Genomic DNA, 27,086 nt, shown 5'->3' on the forward strand with positions numbered 1-27,086 from the left:
AAGATGCAACTCCCCAAAGACGGGCCAGAGGAAAGTGGCAAACAGCTGAGGAAGAAAACCAAGACCAGAAGAATGAAGGAGGCGTCTCCATAGCAACAGCAGGAGCCAGGAACAACAGTTATAGTACTTCAGCATGCTAACCTAGAGAGGCAGTGAAAGGGAATAACCGAGGTTTATACCCCCATGATAGAATGCTGGTAAGCACTGACCCTTACGGAGAGTTAACAAATGGAGAGAACACAGAGGAGGAGCCCTTCCTAACTCCTGTGAGGCTGGGACAGCCTAGATCAATGGTCCTCAACCCAAGAACTAAGTGCCATGCCAGTCAGTTGCAAAATGACACTTATGAAGTAGCAGCAAAATTTATGGCTTGGGATGGGAGTCCTAAGACCACCAGAGATATGTGTTTTCCAGTGGTCATGACCCATAGGTTGGGAACCATTGGATTAGATCATAAACTCACAGTCGTAGGCACAGGACAGCAGACTGTCCCGCACAGAGGGGTCTCTATCCCAGCCCAGAGGAGGCAGAGACCCAGGCCAACCACAACCACATTGGGAGACGCTGTCTCCAACACCAAAACGAGAAAATCCAAAATGCTGAAAAGAAAGGAGAACTAAGGCCATTCTCTCTGGCTCGTAAATACAGAGGTCCTCGTAGAATGTGTGAGAAGGTTCACTGCAGGATATTTTTAAAAGACGGCATCACGTCCTATTGGCTTTAACCCAGAAATGACTCCGGCCACCTGTGAATGCTACCAACCTCTATGTAGGTGAGCTTGGAGAAGAGGAGTCTTACCCTTCTCTTGTTGGACTCTCTTCCTTCGTATCTGTTGCCACATCTGTGGGGTTCACCAGCTCCACTCTATTGCTCTTCCCCTAGTGAGGTCAGGGTCCCCAAAGGCATAGCAGTGTTCGTTTCCCACTCCCCTTCCACTCCTCCCTCCAGTCCAGCCATTCTTCACCTCCTAAGTCACTCTTCTGCTCTGGCTACGGTGACCATAATGTCTGTCCCATGGTGAATTTCTTGAACAGCATCTGTTCCCACCTGTACCCGGCGGTGAACACCAACACAGCCAACCTCTCATTCCTCCATGAAGCCTGTCCCCTGGCTTCAGAAAACACTTATTTTGTATCTTAAAGCAGGAAAAAGAAGTCTAGGAAAGTTAGAACAACGAAGGGGTCCATTCGGCAAAAGGAAGGAACAATTATAGATAATACATAGCCGACAGTGCCATGTAGTGTCAGCGGTTGTCAGTCAGTGACAGAGGGGTTTATCAGGTCATCTCTACCCAAAATAAGAACCTGCAGAGTTGCACTCTAGACAAGGGGGGGTGGCTCACCAGCACCCACAGAACATTGCGCCTGGGGTGATGCATACATTCCTCTCAACAGAGCAGCACCCTGCCAGGGCCCGTCGCATGGGAGGCCGCAAAACGAGTCTCAGCACATGCTTAAAAATTAAAAATTAAATCCTATCAAGTGGCTTTCTGTGTGCAGTGCAATTAAATGAGAAATTAACCGGAGAAATTTGGGGAAGCACACATGTGCACGGAAACCAAACGACATATTCTGAAGCAACCAGCAAATCGGTAGAGATATTTAAGAGAGTTTTTTTTTTTAACTTTTAAACAAATGATAGTGGGAACAAATGTGCCAAAACATTTGGGATACAATGAAGGCAGTACTGAAGCACGTTTTTTAATCCCTGGTCACATCGGTTTAGCAGGAAAAAGGCAAATTGCCCCAAGGATGCCTCTTCCCCGTCTGAGCCCAGTCTGCTAAAGCTTTCAGCATGGTTAGCTCCTGTACTTTCCCACTCTAGGCTACCCGATCTCACTCTGCTTTGCAGTCCCTTCCTCTGTGCTATGTCATCTTTGTCCAACCAGTCTCGCAGGACAGAGTTCTCGGAGCCCTTCCCAGCCACCTTCCTTTTCTCTCAGCCCCACATTCAAGCCTGTTGGCTTTTCCCTCAACAGTAAACCACGGACTCCTCCTTACCGTCTTGCCTGCTTTCCCCACATGTCCGTTAGCTTTGCCTCGAAATGCTGGCAGGCTCACTCAGCCTGGTAGTCTCCATCCGTGGTCCCTCCCCTCTTGCTTTGGGCTTATACTGAGGTAGCCCTCCAAACCAGTTGAATGCTATGGAGAGGAAGCTTCTCCTTTCACAGCAGCCAGTAAGGGATAGAGTCCCAGGGTGCCCTACAAGCACCACCGTAACCTAACCTCCTCCTGCTAAACCCCTCGATTGCATCACAAGCTGGGAACCAACGCAGGGCTTTGGGGGAACTTTAGAGAAACCAAGGTCTGCCACCATTTTTTCTTGCCTGGCTGGGCCCTGGTCTCTCTCTGGAGACTACTGAGCTCTGACCTTAAAGTAAAAGCCAGAGTTCCCTGCTGTGGTGTGTCCAGCCATGTCTGTGGCTCTCACAGTTGCTTCTCCTTCCAGCCTCACTACTCGAGATCATGTTTGGAAACCCCCCATCCCCACTCTGCCCTCTAATACCTCCATGGCTCATTCCCTCACCCCATAAACCCTTGGCTGAGTGTTAAGTGTACAGACTATTCTGTATAAAGTGTGTGTGTTTAGCACAGATCAGGGTCGCAATGTTCTAGGTTCTCCCAAATGTTAAGCAGTGCCTGACACTAGGTACAATTCGTGTTCTCTCTCTCTGTCTCTCTGTCTCTCTGTCTCTCTGTCTCTCTGTCTCTCTGTCTCTCTGTCTCTCTGTCTCTCTGTCTCTCTGTCTCTCTCTCTCTCTCTCCCTCCCTCTCTCTCTCATGGTGACTCATCTATATCCCTTTTATACATGGAACATACCTAGCTAAAGAAACTTTGGGGCAGTCAGTAACAGATGAAATGCTTAAGTGAGACCAAAATCAGGGTCCGTCTGAAAATCAGAAAATTGGTAAAAGAAGAAGAAAAGTGGGATGTCACCAAGCGCTGAGAGGACAGAGCACAGCAGAAAATGTCCCGCTGCTGGAGCGAGCTAAGCAGGTGCAACCGCTCTGGAAAGGACTTGGTCATCCTGTAAAACTGGGCATTCGACTGGCCAAGTGTCTCAGCAGCGCCCCCTATGGGTTCCTGCTCTTTAGAAACCAACAGAGAGTGTTTCACTACACATTCACAACAGCGCTGCTAATGTGAAAACTGGAAACCACCCCGTTTCCTAACAGTAGGGGACAGAGGTGTTACAGCACGCTCACCAGGAGAGCTATACAGTGGTGAAAGTAACCATAGTGAACCAGCTATGGAAATGGCATTGAGAAGTTAAAAAAACTAGTTTTGAATTTTAAAAAGGTATTTTCCCAAATGCTGTCTAGAGGGGTGGGCGAGATGGCCGGGCAGTAAGAGCTCTTGTTCTTGCAGAAGACCTAGAACAGTTCCCAGCACCTACATGGCAGCTCACAGCCAGCTGTAGCCCCAGTTCCAAGGGCTCTGATACCCCTTTGCTAGCCTCCATAGGTCACTCCTTTATATCCCGTTGCTTTGAGACGGAATGGCCACAGTGTCTGTCCTCACCCAGACACACCACCATAATGACAGGCAAGAGCAAGCCCCCGGGAACTCCGTGCCTCTCTAACATCGTCTTCTCTCCTTTTCCACAGCACGTCATCTACTCTGTGAAGTTCTTCATTTCGTACGCAATTCCGGATGTGTCGAAGATCACGAAAAGCAAGATCAAGAGGGAGAAATACCTCACACAGAAGCTGCTTCACGAGAGTCACCTCAAAGACCTGACCAAAAACATGGGGCTCATCGCCGAGAGGATAGGAGGAGTGGCTGACAGCAGCGTGAGGCCGAAACTCGAATGAGAGAGCGCTTTACGGTCCTGAGAAGCACTTTAAAAGTAATTAGCTGTCAGGCGTGTTGTGAATCACTAGAGAGGACGGTGCAAATGGAGTCCTCGCCTTACCCATTTCCGCCCTATATGGTTGTTTTTCAGTTTCAGCTAGCAACGCAGGAACTGGAGAAGGGAAAAACTTTGATCAGGAAGGGCATAAAACCGCCTACCTGGAGGACCTGACTCTGTCCCCTCCTTTGATAAATTGGTAACAGAGAAAGCCTCCAGGTGGGCCCAAGTCCTCTCAGGGGGAGGGGAGGAGGCTTTGCTTTCCTGACCTCAGGTGCAGAGTTCCTTTTCTGTTCTTAATTTTGCCAAATCTATCCCAGACCTATTTCATCCGGATGGCACCGCCACCAAAGACCAGGCAGACCTCAGCCTTAATCGCATTTGTGTTATCAACAACAGCCAGCTCAGGATTGAGTTTGGATGCTGTTGGGAGGTGCCAGGTAGACTCCAGAGTTCACAGTACTTCGCGTCTTACTGTACCCCAGGGAAGGAGACTCCGCTGCCTATGGAGCCGCTTCTGTATCTCTTCAGCCTTCCACCTCCAAGAAAAGCTCGTCTTCGATTGCCGTGAAGATGGAGGGCATTGAATGAAGCCTGTCTCCGTCACCCCGCGGGGACATCTGCTTTCTAGCAGTACTCCCAGCATGCTCTGGGCCTGACCAATGATGACTGGCTTTCAGATCTTAAGGGAGTAAGAGGAGAAGGTAGTAAACTCTTACTGATCTGAACGGTTAATTTACCTCTTCTTGATATGTAAGTTTCTTGGTAGGATGATAATCAAATGATCATGACTGTACCGTCCTCAACAGAATGGGCTGGGAAGCCCATCAACTTCATGCAGAAGGCAGGCACTACCAATCACCAAGCGCCTTCTGCCCGTCTCGCTGAGAAGACTGGTGGCCTGACGACGCTGGGCATAGTCAGAGCAGCAGCCAGTAACCCAATCACTAGCCATGTCCTGTGATCCTTCTGCGGTCCCGCGTCACTCACAGGGATTCCCACTGCCTTCTCTGCTTGCCGCTGTGACCAGCTTCCTTGCGGGCTCTGTCCCTTTCCTAGGCCTGCTAACTCATTGTAATCACAACTGTGCCAGAGACAAGTCTACCCCGATCGTTGCCCAGGATTCGATTTGAGCCCCAAGCCTCCTCTCAGGCCATCAGGGAGATTCTGGGAAGGCTGGTTTATCTGCTGGTGGCTCGCTGCTAAGCCTTAGCTTCCTGGTGCCCTCCCTCCCTGTTGCTTGACTGAAGTTTCTCCGCAGCCTATACATGCCCGGCCTTTCCTCCATTACCTCTGATATCTCGCACCCTGGACTGATAACAGAGGTCAGGGCAGGGTGAAGAAGGGAGGCCCTGCCTCACACCATTTCGGGATTGGGCCTCTGCTGACTGGCATGGTGGGAAATGGCTTGGGTGACCAGGAGCCGAGCCAAGGAAAGTGAATGGTTTGAGAGGCTGCCGTCTCAACACTGAGCTGAAGCAGCTCTAATTCCTGGTTTTAAATGCCCACCGGGAATGGCTTACTAGAGAATCAACATGATTAATCAAAACAGTGTTCTGAGTTCAGCGGAAACATTTCCCCTCCTCTCTTGTCCTGGGAGTCCAGGACCTGCCATACAGTGTCTAACCACAGTTAAGCTAAGATAGAAATGACTGCCTTCCCCCACCCTCAAGGAAGGTTCTCACTCCACAGCTAAAACCAGGTGCCACTCCCTGCCCTTCCTCCCCCCACCCCCGGCCCCATCCCAACTGCCCTGGAGTTCCTGCTCCCTTCGTTACCTCTTCTCCAGAGCCTGTGCTCACCTTCAGTCACACTTCACACCATAGGAAAGGAGATCTTTCCTCTCATAACTCTCCCCTTCCTTTCTTTGTACATACAAAGAAAACATCGAATTTAAAAAGTGCATTTATCCACGTGTACCCCCAGCCAAGAACTCCCTTCACAGTGCAGAAAGTACCACTGTGGACAGAAGAAACCAAACAAACCCTGCGTCTCTGAAGGGAACGTTCATGGCGTCTGATGCTACCAGAATGCTGACCGGCAAAGTTGCCGTGGGCTAAAGGGTCCCACGGCATCAGTATCATTCCTGTGAGACCTGTGCCAAGTTGGCGACGGAGAGGACATCTGCGGTGGCAGTGAGATAACCCCCCCCCCACCCCCAGCCCCAGGAAAGCCAAGGGCATGACTGTGAGGGAAGATCTGGCCACCCACCTGTCTAGCATGAACCACTAGAGAAAGTCTGTCCTTTTGTAATGCCTTTGCGTTTTAATGGATGAAATCAGTAGACCCAGTACTCAGGGGATTTTTCTTTAAATGTTCCTTGGTTGTTTTAGGTGTCCCATTAGAAGTAGAAGGCCACGGTTTGTCTTGAAATTAAATGAGGCCACCTGGTAATGAGTCTGTCAAGGTTTCCCCTTTGCGGGGCACATGGGTCTTGAGTTTCATGGGGCACTCATTTGTGAGGGGGGCAGAGTGGGGTGTGTTGGTCCCATACTTGTCTGCTCCTTGTGTCCGCTCCAATTACGTCTGAGAAGTGGAGACAGTGCTCACAGCTAAGCTAAGACAGAACTGAGGCTCATGATGCTTCCTGTATCCTGTGTAATGTTTGTAACTGATGTTCGTTCATTTCTATGCCTTTTAATATTTTTAATGAGCATTTTAATAAATTCTGTTTTACAAACAATGCTGTGCTCTAACTAGGTTTTAATAATTGTCTTACTGATGTTCTTAAAGTGACAGGTTTCTGAGATTTGCCGGTAACTGGTTAAGTATCACTTAGATGATAGATGTGCACTTCTGTATAGAGTATATCTAAAATGAGTTTTTTTTTAAAGCATTCTTTTTTCTTAATTTATTTTATATATGCACTGTAGCTGTCTTCAGACACATCAGAAGAGGGCATCAGATCCCATTACAGATGGTTGTGAGCCACCATGTGGTTGCTGGGATTTGAACTCAGGACCTCTGGAAGAACAGTGCTCTTAACCACTGAGCCATCTCTCCAGCCCCTAAGATGACTTTTTCATGGCCTGTGGGTACATGGACTTAGATGTTGTAGATGCCTGAGCCTGATAATCCAGGCGAGCTGCAGGTTCTGCTCACCCGCCCAGGTACCCTAGAGTCACCAATGAGATGACACCCTTGATCACTAACCCTCTTTGGGTTTTGTTTGGAGATGGGTCTCACTGTGTAGCTCAGGCTAGCCCCCTCTAGAGTTCTGAGACTACAAGTTGAGCCACACACCTGGCTCTTGAATGCATTTTAGAACAGTACTAACAAGGAACTTTCCTCTTCAAGGCATTGTAAGTACAGCAAAAGGTTAGTTACAAGTTTACTTCTAACGCAAAGCACCCCTTTCTCAATGGGGAGCTCCTCAGTACTTGATCATAAGATGCAAATTCTCGTGCCATGTTTTAAGAGACTTCTGCATATGAAAGTGTAAATGTTTTAAAAATAATCTTCAGAAGACAAAGTGGCCAAATAGATACACACGGTGCTCTTGTTTTTTCTCCTTCACAGAGGAGCCAGAGTGACAGGTGCTTAGGGGCACAGGAGGTGACTGGACTCAAGGATTGAGAAGCGTGGGCTTGTTATCACCCTGGTTTCAGACCAGCTAGGGGTGAGGAGGCCCGTGAATTAATAGCTCAGTGAGTCAGATTAACACACGTACACACACACACAAACACACACACACACACACACACACACACATATACACACACACGATCACAAAGCCTCAACAACAAACTGGATCCACAGGAAGAAAGAATATCTGAACGCAAACCAAGCTGTTGAAATAAGTTATTCAAACAAGGAAAAAAGGAGAGGGGGGAGAATGAAGGCATTCAAAGCCTTCGGAAACAAACATGCATTTTCAGCGTACCACAGCCTCGACCTCTCTTGAAAGGAGACAATACCCAAATTTGGACAGATTCAGAGGTCAAACGTCTGTGTGTCCCCATCTCTGGGACGCTACAGATACTCTACCGCCCTGGCTCAGCTCATGGTTGCCCTGCGAGCCAGACTTGACTTGGAGTGACTGTCACAGACCAACTGTTACGGTGTGAATATCAAATGTCCCCTACAGGGTTATTTATTGCATGCTTGGTCACCAGCTAGTGGCACTATTTGGGGAGACTGGAAAATGTAGGAGATGAGACGTCACTGGAAATAACAGGTCACTAGGGGCATACCCTCAGCCTGGTCCCCAGACCTTTGATTCTTTACGCAGCCTTCTATACCACATGCACCTGCTGTCATGATGCCATACCTCACCACAGCCCCACACAAATGGCCACCATGTGCTGTGCCATTTGAAATGTATCCTACCTTGATAATGTTAGCTGTGTTGTGTCTTATAAAAAGAGAGAAGAAAGAAACAAAGACAGGATCCATTTGGTGGTGGCACAGTACTGTGAGGTGAAAGGGGGTTCCTCTGTGGGCCCTTGCTGAGGTATCCCTTCCCCATGAGGTGCCAGTATAGAATAGTTTGTTTAGGGCATGGGGAGGGGAGTTGAGGGAATAGAGGCAGAGAAAGGCAGAGGGAGAGAGGGAGAGAGACAGACAGAGTGTGTAGAAGAGAGGCTGGCCCTGAACTTACGGAGAAAGAGGGGAAAGGGAATGGAGGAAGGAGAAAAGACAGAGAGGATAAGGGGATAAGAGAGCGAGGAGGGGGCAAGCAGCACCTTTTATAGTGAGTCAGGCACACCTGGCTGTTGCCAGGTAACTATGGGGCGAAACCTAGAAGGAATGCTAACAAGCTGTACGGTCAGTCACGAGAGAGCAACATACCCACTGGGGAATGTGTATTGGACAGAGAAAGGAGCTGATGGTGCCATCCATAAGAAGTGGGGGTCCAGGAGCCTGTTGAGATGAGTATGTGGCCAGTCACATGTGGTTTTGTTTAGGTGCCATTCCTCCCCCCAGAACCATGCCTGTCACTACAAAAGCTAATAAGATCCCGGAGCTTTTTCTACAGCCAACGGTCCAGCTAGAAAACTCCTGGTGCCACCACCATCTCGCTCTGCAGCTCCTTGGAGCACCTCTGCTAAGAGCGGTTTCGTCTGGCTCCAGCTGTGACCCACTTCTGCTTGATCTGGTGGGCACTGAAACTAAAAATACCTAGCAGGAGTCCTTGCCCATCACCCACCACAGGCGTGCACAGCTGTGGGGGAAGCCCTGCGTCTGAGCGCAAAAGCCCACAACGGCAGAAGAATGGACGCACAATCTGTCCTGCGTCTGCACTTCTGCACGTCACCTACATTGATCACTGGCACCTTATCTGGTCGTGTGGTACTGGCAAACCCCCATGAATGTTACAGGGCAGGGAGAGTGACTCTTGACACTGCTTCCCATGAGGTGCCTGGTTCCACATCTGTGTCGGAGGACAAACATATTAGGTCCCTTGAGACTTGGGGTAACAATACCATGGTTCATTCAAGTAGCTGTGTCTGAGGAGGCCCACGCTGCCTGATTACAGACTTCCACACAGAAGAGCCACAAGGGACACGCTATGGTGGTACCAAAGCCAGGCCTCCCGTTTAGAGTATCTACAATCATAAAAATCAACTCTTGGTCTCTCTGTGGTTTCTCTGTGAAGATTAATCTTACTTGTTAGCCTGATTAGAAAGAGATATGCCTAGAAGATTAGGCCAGCCCACCTCCTGGTGTGTTTGGGAGAGCATTTCCCAGGACAGTTAGAGCATTAAAGCTCTGACCTGACCAAATGTTTAATCCATTCAAGGATTCAGAGTTTGAACAGCATATAGGATGTGATAGGACTGTGGAGAGCAAGGTAAACTTAGAGAAGTGGGTCACTGAGATGTCTTATTAGGTTTCCACTACTGTGATGAAATCTTCGACCAAAATCAACCGGGAGGGGCAAAGAGTTAGTCTGGCTTACACTTTTCACGTTCGTCATCATCGAGGGAAGCAAAGACCATGGAAGAACACTGCCTATGGCTCGTTCACCTTTCTCTCTTCTACAGCCCAGAGCTACATGCCCAGGGGTGACACTGCTCACAGAGAACTGGGACCCCCACTTGAATCATTACCCGGGAGAATGTTCCAAGGACTTGCCCGCAAGCCAATATGACAGAAACGACCCCTCGGTCGAGGGTCCCTCTTCCCAGGTGACTAGCACAGGGCAGGTGTCTCTGCAAAGTCATCAAGGCCCTGACCCCTTCCTGTTACACCTGCTTCTTGTGTGTCTTGGGGAAGCACCTTTGCCCCACCACACCCTTCCACGGTGATACTTTGTCCACATGGGCTTGGGAATGGAGGGCTGTGAATTAAAGGCACTGGACTGCAAGCAAAGTAACCCACTCTCCCCTCAGGGGCTTCCTTCACTCAGATGTTTTGTCAGAGGGACAAGACCCTAGCACACCATCTAGCTCTGTTGTGATAACCACCTGTGCCCCAGGTCACAAGATGCCATAAGTACAACACTGTGTGACAAACTGATGCCCCAAGACATAGCTTTCGGAGAAACCTGCTTATTTAGGAGACCTGGCCAATAAGGGCAGAAGAGATATTCATTTATCAGATGCATAAACCTTAAATTAAGACACCAAAAAATGGGGAACCATGATACTATAATTCCTGCTAAACCATTCCCTCCAGAGACACCCCAACATCTGATAAAGGATCCAAAGGAATGATTTACTTTAAAGTCCAATGAGATCATTAAAATACAAACAGTTAAACTGAAAGACAAAGCAGGCTGTGGGTAAGAATATATCGAAAAAAGGACGCAGTTAAAAAAAAAATCTCAAAAGCAGAGAATTCTGTGTATCCTACAAAAGTTAGTTGAAAGAATGAATAGGAGAGTTGGTCAAACAGAAGAATCTCAAGGCTTGAAAGCAGGCTTTCCAAAATAGCATGCAAGTAAGGGGTGATGGGAGCGAGAGAGAAGGGATCGCACAAGAGCTGCTGAACACCGTTAAAGGGGCAGTCTTGTATAAACGGATGAAAAGAAATAAAGGTGAGAGGCATGGAAAACCCATTCGATGAACTGTAACAGGAACCGTCCCAGTCTTGTGAATGACAAGGACTTCTAGGTATAGGAAGCCTGGAGAAGCTCAGATAGACACCACCAGAAAAGACCCTCACCCTGGCCGAGAGAGAGTCCAACAGTCAAGAAGTACAGGACAGAGCATTTTAAGTGCTGGGAGATAAAGAGGCCAAGTCACTGAAAAGCAGCCCCATTAAGGTAACAGCAGATCTCTTAAGTAGAAGTCCGATACACAGGATGCATTTCAAGTCCTGAAAGAAAAATGCCAACCAACACGGCCGTACTCAGCAAAACTACCATTTAGAATCAAAAGAGAAACAGATAACATCCAAGTTAAACCACAATGCCGGTGCAGTGCCACACACCTGTGACCCCAGCACATAAAAGGCGGAGCCAGAGGATCTGTGAGCCTGAGGCCTGGCTGGGATGCATAGGGAGAGCCTGTCAAAAGCAAGCAAATGAGCAAGCCCCACACTACACATCAAGTGGGTTTCACAGACATTTGCAGAAGAATCCAGCAGCGACAGAGGACATGTTCTTTCCACCAGCACCCAAAACTGGATGTGCCAGAGGCAGGGGTTGTGTTGGGGGGGTGTAACACCCAGAGGGGGACTTCCCCAAAGGTGGAATGAAGGAAGGACTTGCTTGAGGGGGTACTCTGAGGAGAGAAAGGATTCATATTGAGTTGGAAAGTGAGCAAGTAATATTTTTAAGAGAGAAAACATGAAGCTACAAATGTCTTGACAGTGGAAAGAAATGAAACCGTATCATCAGGTCCTGTATCTTTCCTGATCACTGTGATATGTCATTAAAAAATCACAGAGAAGTTTTGGGAATTATATAGACATATGCAATGAGATCCTTCTCAGGTGAGCTGAATGCATATTGAAAAATTACATGAAACAGTGTAATTGGGACCAAATGCCTCAGCCTTGTGGGCTGTGAACACCGGAGGGGGTGGCTTTAAAGGAAAAGAGAAGGGATAACAGATTAAAGAAAAGTTCAGAGGAGAAATAGTAAGGATTGAAGGGTTTGGACAGGGAGGAATACCCGGGGACTGGGGAGAGGAGAGTGTAGGGATGAGGGAGGAGTCGATGGGATAAGGGAGTAGGAAGAAAGCAAGATGTACCTGTACAGAAGCGGATGGACCGTCAGGAAGGTAACACACTGTTCTCTGAACGAACTAAAGACTCACTCTGTCAGGGCTCAGCGGAAACAGGTCATTTAAGCCTGGCTAACACCCCAGGCGTGGGAAACTAGTAGGTTCACTCAGAGAAAGGATTTCTGAGAGTTAAACTTACTTAGCAGCAAACTGCCTTCTAATGGCCTCTGCCAGTATCCACAGACAAAAGTGGCTTCCACACTTAAGCGAAGCAGCCTCTTCTTACCATAACAATAGTAAACGCCACCCAAGAGGCAGAAAATAAGTGAAGGATATGGGCCCAGCCCGAAGCAGGCCGCTTAGAACACCCTCTCACGGAGGCTCAGGAAACAGCTCAGAAGGGGTAGGAATATGTAGGCGCCAGAAATAGGTGCAGAGCTACAAAATGATGCAGCTGTTGGAATCACCAACTCGCATAGGCTCCGCCCACCGGCATCGGCTCCGCCCGCCGGCATCGGCTCTGCCCACTTGCATCGGCTCCCACAAGACCAGCCCTGTCAACCAATCAGGGAAAGGGGATCAGACCTAGGGCCCTATGGGAGAGTAGGAACGGCTGCCTTTAGCCAGGTGTCCTTTGCTGAGTCCACCGGCCTCCAACAATCACACAGATGGCCCTGCTTAACTCTGCTGAGTCACAAAACGAGACAAATGGACATGAGTGCATGGGAGGTGTTTGTGGGAGCTGTGAAGGGCAGCCTGCGGCGGTCGGGAGGTAGGGAAGGTTAAGTGCGAAGTGTACCTATGTGAAATTATGAAAAATAATAATTTAAAATTAAAAGGCAATACTATCAGAGAAATTTACAGCAGAGTACTCAATCAAAATACAAAAACAAAAACAGAAAAAGAACGATTTCAAAGAAGCATCTTAACATCCATCTCAGGGTCTTAAAGGATGAAGAATAAACCACACCCCGAAGCGGAATGAAAGGAAGCAAGAGATCAGAGCGGAAATAAATGAAACAGTAAAAAATAACAATACATGGGGATCAGTTGAAACAGAAGAAAAAAGCCTGACAGTTAGCTAAACTAACAGAGATCTGGTAGGATCTGAATTCAATTAGAATTACAGAAGAAAACATGCAAAAATGCTAAAGTTTGGGGGAGGGGGTAAAAACTATGCTAATGAAGGAGAAAAACTATAACTGGGCACATTTTTAGATATAGCACTAACCAGAATTTAACAAATATGATATTACAAACTTGAGTATACCAATACCAACTGACCTCGTAAGGAGAATGGTCAACAATGAAATTTAATCAATAATACAAAGCTTCTCTACAAAGGAAAGCTCAGGTCGGGGTTTCTCAGAGCATTCTATGAAAGAATGGATCCCACCCATATTGGTCATGTGACGTAAGCATCACCTTCCTGCTGAGACCAAACACAATCCAGGAAAAGAAGGGGGAAGAGAAGAAGGGAAAGAAAGGAAACTATAGATGAAAGTCCCCACTGAACACAGAAGTCCACAGCAAAATCCTCTCAAAATGAGTTCAAGAGCAGATCAAAATATCCACACACCATGAACAAACTGACTTCACTCCAGGAATACGAGGATGGCTTAACATGTGCAAATCAGTAAACATAAATGCCTTAACCCTGGGAAGGGATTTTAAAAATCAAATAATTATCTCAAGAGAAGACAAAATAGACTTGACAAAATTCAGCATCCCCTCGCAAGGAAAGCTTTGAGCAAGTTAGGTATAGAAGGATCGTCGTCAAACAAAAGCTATATATAAGAAGCCCATTGCCAACGTCATGCTGAATGTGAAATGTGAAGACATTTACTCTAAGGTCAAAAACAAGATTCCGGTTCCCAATCTCACTACTTTTAGTCAACGTACATTTAGAACACTAGACATTACTCGAGGGAAATGGTAAACACATACAACACACATTTATTGGTGATGAGATTCTACATAGGAAGAAAAATGTAGACAACACCAAAAGACCGTTAGAACTAATAAAGTAAGTCTGGAAAGCAGCAGTGTATGAAATCAACACATAAAAAACAGTTGTCTTTGTTTACAAACAATATAAGTTTGATAAGAAGCAATTAAGAAAAGTAGAAAGTGAGAGAGGAACAAATGTTGTTCCTCACATTCACTGGAACTGCAGGAGCCGAAGGGGGCTGTGCTGGACTGAGGGGCGTCAGAGGAAACTTACAGTCTCTCCCACACCAGAACTCCCAAAACACTAACTGCAGGGACCAGTGACTCCCGCTCTGCTCCACGCCGTACCACAGAGAACCTGCTAGAATTCCAGCAGCGGTTCTCAGCCTGTGGGTCACAACCGTCAGGAAAAAAACATACATTTCTGATGGTCTTAGGAACTGCAGCACCGCTCAGTAGGAAAATCACAGTTAAGTCGCGATAAAAATAAACTTGTGGTTGGGGGGGTCACCACAACACGCGGAACGGTCCTAACCAGTCACAGCCATTAGGAAGGTTGAGGACCTCTGAGGTAGAGGGATCTCAGAGCATCGCCTTTAACTCAGGACAGCTGTGGTAGCAGTTCACTCCGTGAGGACTCCTTAGCGCTCTCATTTTATACGATTCAACTTCCGGTCTTGGACGCATGCCTCTCGGGTTTGCTCTGCGCCACTCAGCTCTCTCTAAGGCTTTCTCTGCTGCTCTCTTACGTCCTTCAGCCTCATCTCACAGACTCCCTCTCCTTACTCCTACATCGTTTCCTCTTCCTCTCACTCTTCTCTGCTCCTCTTCACTTCTTAACGTGACCTTCCCTGGATCTGACTCTTTAACGTGTACAGACTCCGACCTCACTAACTCTGCTTTGACTCCTTTATTCTTCGTCCACCTCCATGTTTCTCTTTTCTAAGTTGATCCTTCCCCTTGCCCACACCATTGACTAAAATCCAAGTATACGTACGTATTGCCCTTAGTTGTCTATCCTTCGACGGTCTAAGTTAGCGAAGTCTAAGTGACCGCTGTTAGGAACTGGCGAATAGGACGTTGATATAGCTGGCAATATCAAGCAGCTTCAGTTGTCTTCCCGGTTAATATCCTTCTCACAGAATAATGCAGTATTTACATTACCCACCATGATCTCCAGGGCTATACTAATTTTTTTCCTGAACTTTATACTCAGCTCTACAACAGTTGAGGCCCATTTGGATATTACCACGCTTCAACTAAAAGAATATAGCTGGAAAAACCCCCAAGCAACAAGATAACACCACCACAAAAACAACAACAATTCAGGACAACATAATTCTTCCAAAATTTACTAACTATACAGTGATGACAACTAGGGAGAGTGAGTTAGATGAAACCCCAGGGAATTCAAACTAGTGATTTTAAATACGTGCAAAGACACAAACATCTCAACAACGTAAGAAAGGGAATTCAGTCGTGAGATATAAATACTGGACGAAAAACCAATCAAAATAGAAGACAGTAAGTCTCTGGTGGTGTGAATAGGTCTGGCCTCCATAGACTCACATGTTTGGATGATTGGCCCCTTGGGAGTGACACTGTTAGGAGGTGTGGCCTTGTTAGAGTAGATGTAGTCTTGTTGGAGGAAGCCCGTCACTGTGGGGGTGGGCTTACAGGTCTCCTATGCTCAAGCTAGGCCCAGTGTGGTACACAGTCTCTCTGCTACCTCCAGATCAGGATGTAGATCTCTTGGGTGCCCCAGTATCAGGTCTGCCTGCATACTGCCATGTTTTCTACGATGATGATAGTGGACTAAACCTCTGAAACTGTAAGCCAGCCCCATTAACTGTTTTCCTTTATAAGAGTGGTCGTGGTGTCTGTTCACAGCCATAAAACCCTAACTAAGTTAGAAGTTAAAGAAGAAATTTTATATAAAGTTTCTATGATAGACTGGCTCTAGGAGAAGATTTGACATCTGAACTTGAGGACAATGTAGAGGAAACACCATTCAAACAAAGAAAAACACAAAATTAAGATAAGGCACTGCTGAGAATTTCATGATATATAGGATGCTGTTAAAAGACCAAAACGCATGGATGCTGGCCATAAATAAGGAAGATTTTCATTTTAAAGGAGTGAGAATAGTTTCAAAGTAATCATAACTGGAAAATCCCATTGAGGAAAAGAGATGCCAGTCAAATACAGAAAGCACTTGGAATATCAAACAGACAGGACTTGGAAAGAACACCCCCCTCCATAATAGAATTAAAATGTTAAATACACAGAATGGAGAAAGTATAGTGAGAGTAAAAAGAAAAACACCAAGTCACCATGAAGGCAGGTGCATCAACGTAACAGCAGATTTGTCAGCTGAAACTTAAGAGGAAAAACCCGAAACACCACAAAACAAACGCAAGAGCAGGAGTCAGTACCCACCTTTCAGGACTAACTGGAAAGTGAATGGTCTTGCTCACCAATCAAAAATAGATGGATGGATATGGATGGATGGATGGATAGATAGATAGATAGATAGATAGATAGATAGATAGATAGATAGACAGACAGACGGGTGGATGGGTGGATGGGTGTATGTATGTATGTATGTATGTATGTATGTATGTATGTATGGATAGATGGGTGGGTGGGTAGGTGGGTGAATAGGTAGATAAGTGGATAAGGTGGATAGATGGATAGATGGGTAGATCCTAGATAATTGAGTTCAATCCATGAACCCAACATGATGAAAGGAGAGAACTGACACATTCAAGTTGTCCTCTGATTGTCATACACGGACCATGCTGCATGTGTTTCTCCATGCCCCTGATCAAGAAGTGATGAATCTGTAAGCTAATTAGAATTTGTTTCAAATGGAGTTTGAAGTGTGGCCAAAAAAAAAAAAATAGTAATCTTTTAAAGGGCACACTCTAGTACGCCAGATCAAAGTGCAGGAACTATTTGTTGCCTCCCATGAATGTACCTTACCACAAATACAGACGTTGCCTTAGAGGGAGAGGATGGAGACAGTATTCTAAGCAAATGGACTTACGAAAACAGGAAGGTGTCCCTATTCTAATATCTCGCAAAATAGACTTTAAACCACAAGTAATGAGAAGAGATAAAGAAAGTCACTTAATACTGGTTAAGGGGACAATCTATGAAAGAGATATTATGACCCTAAAGATACATGCCAGGAGTAGTTGCCCCAAATTTCATAAAGCAAATACTATTAGATTTAAAGTCACAGAGTAACCACAACACAATAATAGTGGACAAGTTCAATATCTCATTTTCAGCAGTCATCTGGTCTACCTGACACAAATTAAGCAAACACCGGAATTAAGTGACATCCACAGAATAGTCCATTCAAATGCAACAAAATACACATTCTTCCTAGCATCCCACAGAACTGTCTCTAAAATAGATTGTACCTTGGGACACAAAGCCAGTCTTAACAGATAAATGAAAATCAAAATGATTCCCTGTGTTCTGTTGATCACAATAGAGTGAGACTACAAATCAATAGCGAGAGAAACCCGGAGCACACATGGATGCATGAAGGTCAAACAACACTGTACTCGACAACGGTTCAGGCCTTTAAAAACCAGCAAGGAGAAAATAAAAACATTTCTCAGATCACATGAAAACGAACGTACCACACGTCTAAGCCTGTGTCACACTGAGAGCAATACTAAGGGGGGAGGTTATGGCTTTAATGCCTGCATTAAAGATATCTCAGAAAAATGACTTAATTATATACCTTACATATCTGAACAAAAGAACAGCAAGCCAAATTCCAGATCAGTAGACAAGAACAAATCATGGAGAAAAATAAGCAATGACACAGAGAGTTGGTTCTTTAAAAAGATAAAGCGTGATAGATGAACTCTTAGCCAAACTAACCAAGAAAGACATGAATTAAAAACTTTTATTAGATATGAAAAGGTAATGCACACATACACACACACACACGCACACACACACACTCAACAAAATTTGAAGATGTCAGGAAATGGATGAATTCCTGGAAACCTATGACCTACCACAAGTAAGCCAAATTTGATAAACAGTTTAAGCAGAAACATACCAAGGAGTGAGATTAAAGGACTAGTTTTTAAAAGTCCAGGTACACAATGGCTTCACTACGGATTTTACCAAACCTCAAATAAAAACTAACGCCAGTGTGTCTCAACCATTCCCCAAAATAGAAAAGGAAAGGATACTACCAAACTCTGTTCACAGAGCTGGTATCACCCTGATGCCAAATCGAGACAAAGATGCAACAAGAAAGAAAGAAAGAAAGAAAGAAAGAAAGAAAGAAAGAAAGAAAGAAAGAAAGAAAGGGAGGGAGGGAGGGAGGGAGGGAGGGAGGGAGGGAGGGAGGGAGAGAGAGAGAGAGAGAGAGAGAGAGAGAGAAAGGAAAGAATGGAAATAAAGGGAGAGAGAGAGAGAGAGAGAGAGAGAAAGGAAGGAAGGAAAACTACAAACTAGTCACCCTGAAGAACATAGAAACAAACTTTTCAAAAAATAATTCAACAAAATAATTGCCAACTGAATTTAAAAATACATCAGGAAGAATATTCTCCACTATTATTTGAGGGATGCTGGGATGGGTCAATATATAAAAATCAGTTACAAATAACATATGTGTCTCAGGACAGAAACCCCACATAGTCATTTCAATAGATACAGAAAAGGCTTTTGAAAAAAAACACAAGTCCCCTCTTGTCAAAATGTGTGAAGAAACTCAGAGTAGAGAGACCATAGCTCAACGTAACAAAGACTGTAAGCTGATGGGAGCAGAGGTAGCACCTGACGTCCAAACATTAGGCTGAGCTCAGTGAAGGCCATGGGAGAGAGAGAGGAAGGATTGCAGGAGCCAGAGGGTCCAAGGACACCAGAAGAACACAGCCCACACAGTCAACTAAGCAGGGCTCATAGAGACTGAACGGATAATCACAGAGCCCACAGGGTCTATGCTAACTAAGCTCTGTGTATACAAGCTGTGGTTGTTTATCTTGGGTTGTTTATTTTGTGGAAGTCCTAAGAGTGGGAGAGGAGGTGTCTCTGACTTTCATTTGCTGTTGGGACCTTCTCGTCCTACTGGTTGCCTGATCCAGGGTTTCTGCCTAGTCCTTTTGAATCTTGTCATGTTACGCGATACTCAGTTGATATAGCTGGGGAGCCTGCTCTTTTCTGAAGGGAAACAGAGGAGCAGTGGATTCGGGGTGGGGGTGTGAAGATTTAGGAGACTAGAGGGAGGGGCCACAGTCAGTATACATATGAAAGAATTTTTAAAAAATTAAAAGACTATATGTGCGAACCAATATCTAACAATGTATTGAGTGGGGGAAAACCCTTAAAGCTTTCCCATTAAAAGCAGGAAGGAGACTACAGTGACAGTCACTTTATCCATTCTTGTTTTGATAGGCAACTTGAAGTGTGGCTACAGCAGCAAGACAAGCAACTAAAGGGAATGCAATAGAAGAGGAAGAAGTTGAAGTGTTGTTACTCAGCAGATGATGTGAGTCTTGGATAAGAGACTATAGAGACCTCACCAGAAAACAGTTAACCGAGAATGCACATTTAGCAAAGTGGGAGGAGATACAACATTAGCAGCAGCCGATGTGCCAAAAGACAAAAATGTTGAGAAATTGGGGATAAATGCCATTCACCTCCTCAAAAAAAAAACAAAGAATCCAAACAGAAACTAAAACCCTGACCCGGCAGTATCTATGACCAAAGACAGAAAAGACCTCCGAGGAAAAGAGCTGAGGAAGGCAGAAGACCACCTGTGCTCATGGGTTGGAAGGACTGATATTGTGAAAATGGCCGTGCTAACAAAAGCGACCTACAAGTTCAATGCCATCCCAGCCAAACTCCCAGTGACATTTTTTACTGAAATAGTAAAGAATCCTAAAATTCAGATGGAAATACAAAAGACCCCAGATTGGTGGAAGAATCCTGAGCAAGAAGAATACAATTGGAGATGTCACTTTACCTGACTTGGAGCCGTACTACAGAGCAGTAGTCCCCAAACCAGGATGGCACTGGCACAAAAATCAATGAAATTGAATAAATATAGGACCCAGATACAAGACCTTGTGACTATAGTTACTTGATTTTTTTTTAAATAGTACGTTATAAACACATTAGAGAAAAGGCAGCAACTTCAACAAATGTGAAAGAATGAAACTACATCTTTGGCTTTCCCCTTGCAGAAAGAAACTCAGAGGCATGAAGAACCTCAAACCAAGACCTGACGCTCTAAAGCCACCAAGACGTAGTAGAGAATACGCTTCAAGACAGAGGCACAGGTAAGGACTTTATGACTAGGACTCTGCTGGTGAGAACAAGGCCAGTTATCGATAAGAAAGACCCTGTGAGGTTAAAAAGGTTTCTCTGCGACCGGGGAAACAGTCAAGGGAAAAGGCAGCCCACAGAAAAGGGAAACGCCTTTGCTGGCCACACATCTGACAGCTGAGTAATGTCGAGATTCTACAAAGACTCCAAAAGGCTAAAGAGAAAAAAAAAATTTAAAAATGGCTACGGATCTAAACAGAGTTGTTTATCGAAAGATAGTTAATAGTACCCAACACCCTTAGCTATTAGGGAAAGGAAAATTAAAACTACTTTGAGATTTACCTCAGCCAAGTCAGAGTGGTTATTATCAAAAAACAAACAAACAAATGAAAACCAACAATAATAGGTGCTGGCAAGGATGCAGGGAAACAAGGATCCTTTTCTACTGCTGGCAGGAGTGGGTTCACCCACTAATAAATCAGTGTGAAGGCTTCTCAAGGGCCAAAAGTGTACCACATGACCCCCGCTCTACCACTTCCGGGCACAAAATCCAAGGGCTCCATATTCGATTACGGAGACATTTGCACATTGCCTCTCTAGTCCGCAATAGCTATTATGGAATCTGCCTAGATGTCTGTCAGCTAGTTGGTAATGAAAACGTGATCCATGGATTTAAGACATAACATTATGGAGTCCCAGTACAGAATAAGATAATTTTGAAATGAAATTTTGGACACGTTTCAACAGAGGTAACCGGGTTGGGCAGACGACAGTGGTTCCAGAAAATGTAGATTATTAAATGTAAGTATGAATACCCAGGGGTGTTACATATGTCATCTTATCTGGCATTAGCCTTTGCGTGTTATAATACTGACCTACTAGGCAAGATATAGCACCTAGAGCAATAGTGGTGTCTCTGCTGGGAGGGGGATGGGTAACCAACTGTTCTCCTGCTAGACCTGAAGTCTGCTCCACAGAAGGAAATACATGGCTGCTACTGTACATGTAGTTAAAAGCCCAGAGCTTGAGAGGTCATAAGCTGTTGCTTGCAACCCTAACCAAGAACCTTGGGGACAAGGGTAAGGCAGAATCAATGACACAGACTCCAGTAGTCAGGCAAGTGGCAAAAGCAGACTCGTTCATTGCAGGAACTGGGCAAATCTTTATACCCTCCTCCCAGAACTTCATTGGCTCCCATATGACCTACTAAAATTAAACCAATGTGAGATAGACAATTTTAAACCATCTCTAAAAGACAGTAAGACTGAGGAAGTGATGTCAAAAAAAGGAGTCCGGGTCCAGATGAATTCTACCAGACTGTTAAAGAATGTACACCCAGTGTTCCCCAAGCAATCCACAAAATATAAAAGGAAGGAATATTACCAAACTCTTTATGAAGCCAGTATTAACTTGATTATCAAATCAGAGGAGACAATAAGGGGGACGAGGGGGAGGTGGGGTGGGGAAAAGGAAGACATAACTGTCTGATGCACATAGATGTAAATATTTTCAGGCTTCAAGAATGAGCACAGTCATTCCATGCTGCCTCAAAAGTACAAGAACCTAAGTTCGATCCCAGAAGCCAGGCAGAAAAGAAAGATATGGTGACACACGTTTGTAACTCCAGCATTGGGAAGGCAAGGAGATGAGGACTCTTTGGGTTTACTGGTACCTACTCGGTGAGTCGGGACCACCGGCTGACCATGGCCAGAGAAACAAGATGAATGGCACCTGAGAACTCAAGGCTGTCTCTGCATGTGCACGCACACGGTCACATACATAATAGAATACTTTTTTAAATTACCAGTCTAATTTTAAAACACATTAGAAGGACCATTTAACACGATTCCAGAGATACAGAGAAGCTTCTACATATCCAAACAATAATTATAATACAACACTCAAAATGTACTTAAGGACAGAAAGTATGTAATCATCTCAATAGATGCAAAAAACAAAACAAAAGCGCCTTTTAAAAGTCCAATGTGCATTCATGTTCAAAGGGTCTGGCAAGCCTAAGAATAGAAGAAAGGTATCAATGTAATGAAGCCTATATTTGACAGAGCTGCAGCCAAGTTCATTCTAACTAGAAAAACCTCAGAGCACTTCCACCAAGTTCAGGGAAAAAAAGCTAAGGGTGTCCAGTTTCTAAACTCAAACTCAACATGATGTCTTAGCTTGATCAGGAAGGGAAGAAGATGCCTTCAGCTGAAGAGGAAGAAGTTGCCCATCCTTATCTATAAATGATACAATTCTATATAGAGAGACCCTAAAACCTCTACCAGACAATCTTAGAACTGATAAACAATTTTAGCAAAGTGAGAAGATACAAGATTGACACACATAAATCAGTAGCTTCCAATGTATCAATGACAAGCACAGTGAGAAAGGAAACAAGGAAATGAATCCATTCATAATAGTCACAAAGTTATAACGGACTGCTCTGGAATAAACATAACTGATGATGTAAAAGACTTCAGACTTACAGCACTGAAGACAAGACCCTGTTGCTGAAGACACCGTGTACATCAGGCACAGGACTTAGAGGAGAGATGAGCTCAAAGTTTCCTCCATCACTAGCTATCCAAGTATCCAAGAGTGCCACGCAAGCTGACAAGGGAGAAAAAAACCTGGCAGTGACTGCTCTGCCAAGACAGCCACAATAGTGTAACAGCAGTGCCTTTACCCTGAGGATAACCAACAGCTGTCTAACCAGACTTAAGGCCCACACAGTAGGAGAGAACTCCTGTCTGGTCGTACAAATCTCACCCACCACCCATGGCTGGACATGCCATGAACTCTAGAGGAAAACATACTACTACCAATTTCCTAAACCAATGTAATTTCTAACCATATTCTAAATAGTTACCTTTATATCCACAGATAAGTGTAGCTCTCACTCCTCATCAAAGAAGCTTAATTTAAAAAAAAAAAAAACAGACAGAAGCCATTACAGAAAAACAGAGTAGGTAACTTGGGGTTGCCCAACTCCAACACAGACCCACAGTACAGTGCTACCCTTAAGGCTCAGAGAACATTACAGAAGAGGGATTGTAAGAGAAGACCAGGACACCTGCCACTAGATAGCATCTTCTAAACATGACAGAGAAGCTGCACCTATAAACTCTTCACCAAGATGGTCGCCTAAATGAGGATTGCATAATAAAAATACCAACCCCTTGGATGGGGGCAGGTCGCAAGGCATCCACTGCTAGATGAAGAGCTGGAGGTAAACAATGGTTATAAAGGAGGAAATCGGTTTGCTCCAGAAGAGAGCCTAATGGACTATTCGGAACGCACGTGGTCAGCTCTACACACATGCACATACAAGTATGGTTAAATGAGCTCGGTAGGGTCTATAATAAACTCCATAGGTTTTCTTTACGTGTGTGCAACAGTAATAGTTAAGGTAGAAAAGACCTTAGATCTGAGAGGACATAGGGGTGTGGATGGAGTTAGAAGGGAGAGGGAACAGTGGGAGTAGACACTATAAATATAGTACTCACCTATGGGACTATTTAAAAGAGTTAAATTTTGAAGAGGTTTAAAATACTGAAGAAATTAATTACAGTCTACTTCTAGTATAATCTTCATAGAAAGATTCCCCGTGCTTGTGGATTGTAAAAATTGTTATTGTGAAAATGACTGTATTACCAAGAGTAACCTACAGGCTCGATGCCATCCTCGCTAATCCCTTCATAGACATAAAAAAAAAATCTTAAAATTCATATGTAAGCACAAAAGGCACAAGGAAGCAAAACAATCCTGACCAAAATCCTATTACCACACCAGATTTCAAGTTACAATATAGAACCAATAACATAGAACACAGTTCCAGACGTGCAGACCGGAGGAATAGAGCAGAGGACCCTGAGATAGATCCACACAGCAGTAACTACCTGATTTTTCTTATGAAGATACCAAAAATAAACATACATTTGAGAAAGGTGACTTTTTTCTGGGTGTCCACACGTCGAAGAATGAAGTGCAGCGAGGTCCCCATTGCCCACCCCATACAAAAATCAACTCCAAAATGGATCAAAGACCTGAGTGGAGGACCGACAACTCTGAAACAGAGATCAGAGCAAACACTTCAGGAGAAAGGCATACGCAGGACATTCTGAACAAGGCTCCATTTGCTCAGGAAATAGCAGCAGTGGAAAACTGGCATTTTCAGTTCAGTGAAAAATAAAACAGTTAATCAACTTAAGAGACAGGTTACATGATTAGAGCTAATCTGTACTAGCTAGTAAGATGGCGGGATTAATAGCTAGGCTATACAAAGAACTAAAAAGAACTGCCCAAGAAACGAAACAATCTAATTAACAATTGAATGAAAGGAATTCATTTCTCAAAAAGCAAGACACAAACGGCCAGTAAACATAGGGAAATATGTGAGTGCTCCCCACCAGGGAAATTACAGTGATATTGCACCTTACCCCAGGCAGAATGCCAATCATTACAAAATATATAACAACGAATGCTCACGGGGATCTGGACATAAGAGCACCTCAAATACTAATCTGGGAACTAATCCAGTCACTGTTGAAATCAATACGGAGGTCTCTCCAAAAAAAAAAAAAAAAAAAAGCCTAACTAAAATCAGATACAGAACGGCTATACCACTCCTGAGTATTTACTGCAAAAGACTAAAAGACAACATAACACGGAGAAACTAGTGCATTAATATTTATCATAGCCCTATTCTATAAACCACAGAACCAATGTAGATGTTCAACAACAGAGGATGGACTTAAAGAATGGTATGCATGTGTATAAGAGAATCAATCGTTTAGCCATAAAGAAGAAAACTGGACCCAACTGGCGATAAGCATGCTGAGCTAATTAAGACGGTCTTAGAACAACAAACATCTGTGCTCCCTCATTGTGGTTTCGGGTATCACACAGATATGTAAAATCATACATGGATATATGCCAATGAGACACTGGGGGTTAGACAGTGCTCCCTGGTAGTTAGACAGACGGGAGAGGGGCGTAGCTAGGCGGTAAAGGTGGAAAGCTTTCAAGATGGCGGCTCCTTCACCCTCCTGACCTGAGACAAAAGCCAGACAGCTTAAAACCAGGGCCTTGTGGGCTTTTCTTCCCACCAGTAGGCCCCTGATTATGGACTGGATGGAGTTCAAGGCCACAATGCTAAATTAGGGGAAGAAGGCTCTTCTGAGACTTTAAGAACCCCAGTCTGCGAGAAGAGATATGATTCTGGCTTCCTGAGTCCCCTGTGGCCTCTGCTCTGCCGAGGGTCTCCCCTCCAACCCGGCATGCATGCTGCATGGCTTTTGTAACTTCGGATCCTGTCTGCTTCTGTTCACAGTGTTTGAGATTTTTCTGCTGCTACCTGCCACACTCAGGATTTTTCCCGCCTTATAACTCTATAAGGCATTGAGAAAATGAACTGGTAAAGACTCCTAGATGGTGGCAATATGAAAACGGCAAAACCATCTGGGGAATAACCATCTCATGGGAGGGGGAGAGGGGAAAGAGGGGAGGAAGGAGAGGTGATATGAAACAGATCGTGCTCACGTACAATAAATACAAACGTCCATTTGTAGTACAATGCCAGTGTACACAATGAGTGTACTTGATGAAACGTGAATACACACACACACACACACACACACACACATATGTGCACACATAAGCACACACACGCCTCAGCTACTAAATGATCCAGCTCATCTCACATGCTTACTCTAAAACCCTTCACAATAGCCAAGGTCTGGAATCAGCCTAAGGGTCTATGACAAAAGAGCAGATAAGCAAAATGTATCAAACATGCACAATGTCATATATAACTTAGGCGTGAAGAAAAAAGTGAAATTCTGTAATTCCTATCAAAATAGGTAAAGTGGGATGAGTAACGTCAAATGAAATGAGGCAGACACTGAGAAGTACAGAGGAGATGGCTCAGTGGTTAGGAGCTGCTCTTGCAGAGGACCGAGGTTTGAATGTTAGAACTCACATGGTAGACCACAGGCACAACCACACACACAGAGACACACAGACACACAGACACACATAAATAAAAGAATTTTTAAAAAAGACAGGCACAGAAAGAAAAATTTATTCTCACAAGGAAAATTGGAGCAGGAGAGGAAACCTACCTGAGGCAGAATAACTATTACTAGGGATTGGGAGGGGGTTGGATCATAGTACACTGGATGTGCATTTGAAATTACCAAACTCCAGTATATGTAAATAATACATCCTATTAAAAAATATCTTAACAAATTCATTGCACTTCATTTCCTCTTTATCCAGTTGAGAGGATTTAAATATCAGATTTACAAATACAGTTCTCCCAAAAGTACTTTAAAAACAAACAAACGAACAAACAAACATAAGGGCATGTCCACTATATTCTCTAATTTTCTACACAAGAGATAGTGGCTAGATCATGAACCAGAAATGGACTCTTGACTCACAGCCTGCACAGAAGAGAACCTTTTATCTATACTAGTCAGCCCAGGAAGCTGGGCTACGCCAGACTTGTACCATCTCTTATGACATTCCAAGTAGACAGACAGGAACTTTTGTAACAACTGACCTGATATTGCCAGGACTTGACTAGTAACTGACACCCACCCCAACTTTTGTCACCAGTTGCAATGTAGAAACCAGAGAATATAACATATGTGTCCCCACCCAACCGCACAGCACACCAGCTTCTAGCAGCTGCCAGTCGCTTCCCTGCCAACAGCCTCCAGTCATGACACATCTGTTGCTTCCTTGTTTTCTGCACAGCTCTTACACTCCCCTCAAAGTTTGTGAGAGTCCGCTCAAATAGAGGTGATAGTGGTTGACTTCCTTGCTATAGCGGGCTATGGGTCAATAATCTTACATTGTTA

At 44.7% G+C, this 27,086-nt stretch overlaps 1 protein-coding gene and 1 long non-coding RNA gene across 8 annotated transcripts in view; one reads left to right on the forward strand and one right to left on the reverse strand.

The window, feature by feature from the left end:
* The window catches only part of Ano6 (anoctamin 6), a 179,964-nt gene extending 173,428 nt beyond the window's left edge, over positions 1–6,536 (forward strand). For all 6 annotated transcript variants that reach the window (XM_008765735.4, NM_001401001.1, XM_039079320.2 and 3 more), the window contains one exon: positions 3,609–6,536. In XM_008765735.4, coding sequence (XP_008763957.1) covers positions 3,609–3,815 — 207 coding nt within the window. In that variant the 3' untranslated portion in view covers positions 3,816–6,536. The remainder of the gene's footprint in view (positions 1–3,608) is intronic.
* LOC134479558 (uncharacterized) overlaps positions 1–27,086 on the reverse strand; it is a 170,587-nt gene that overhangs the window by 12,300 nt on the left and 131,201 nt on the right. The gene's annotated exons all lie outside the window — the stretch shown is intronic.

The sequence above is a fragment of the Rattus norvegicus genome, chromosome 7 (genome assembly GCF_036323735.1).
Source record: "Rattus norvegicus strain BN/NHsdMcwi chromosome 7, GRCr8, whole genome shotgun sequence".
NCBI classification, from domain to species: domain Eukaryota; kingdom Metazoa; phylum Chordata; class Mammalia; order Rodentia; family Muridae; genus Rattus; species Rattus norvegicus.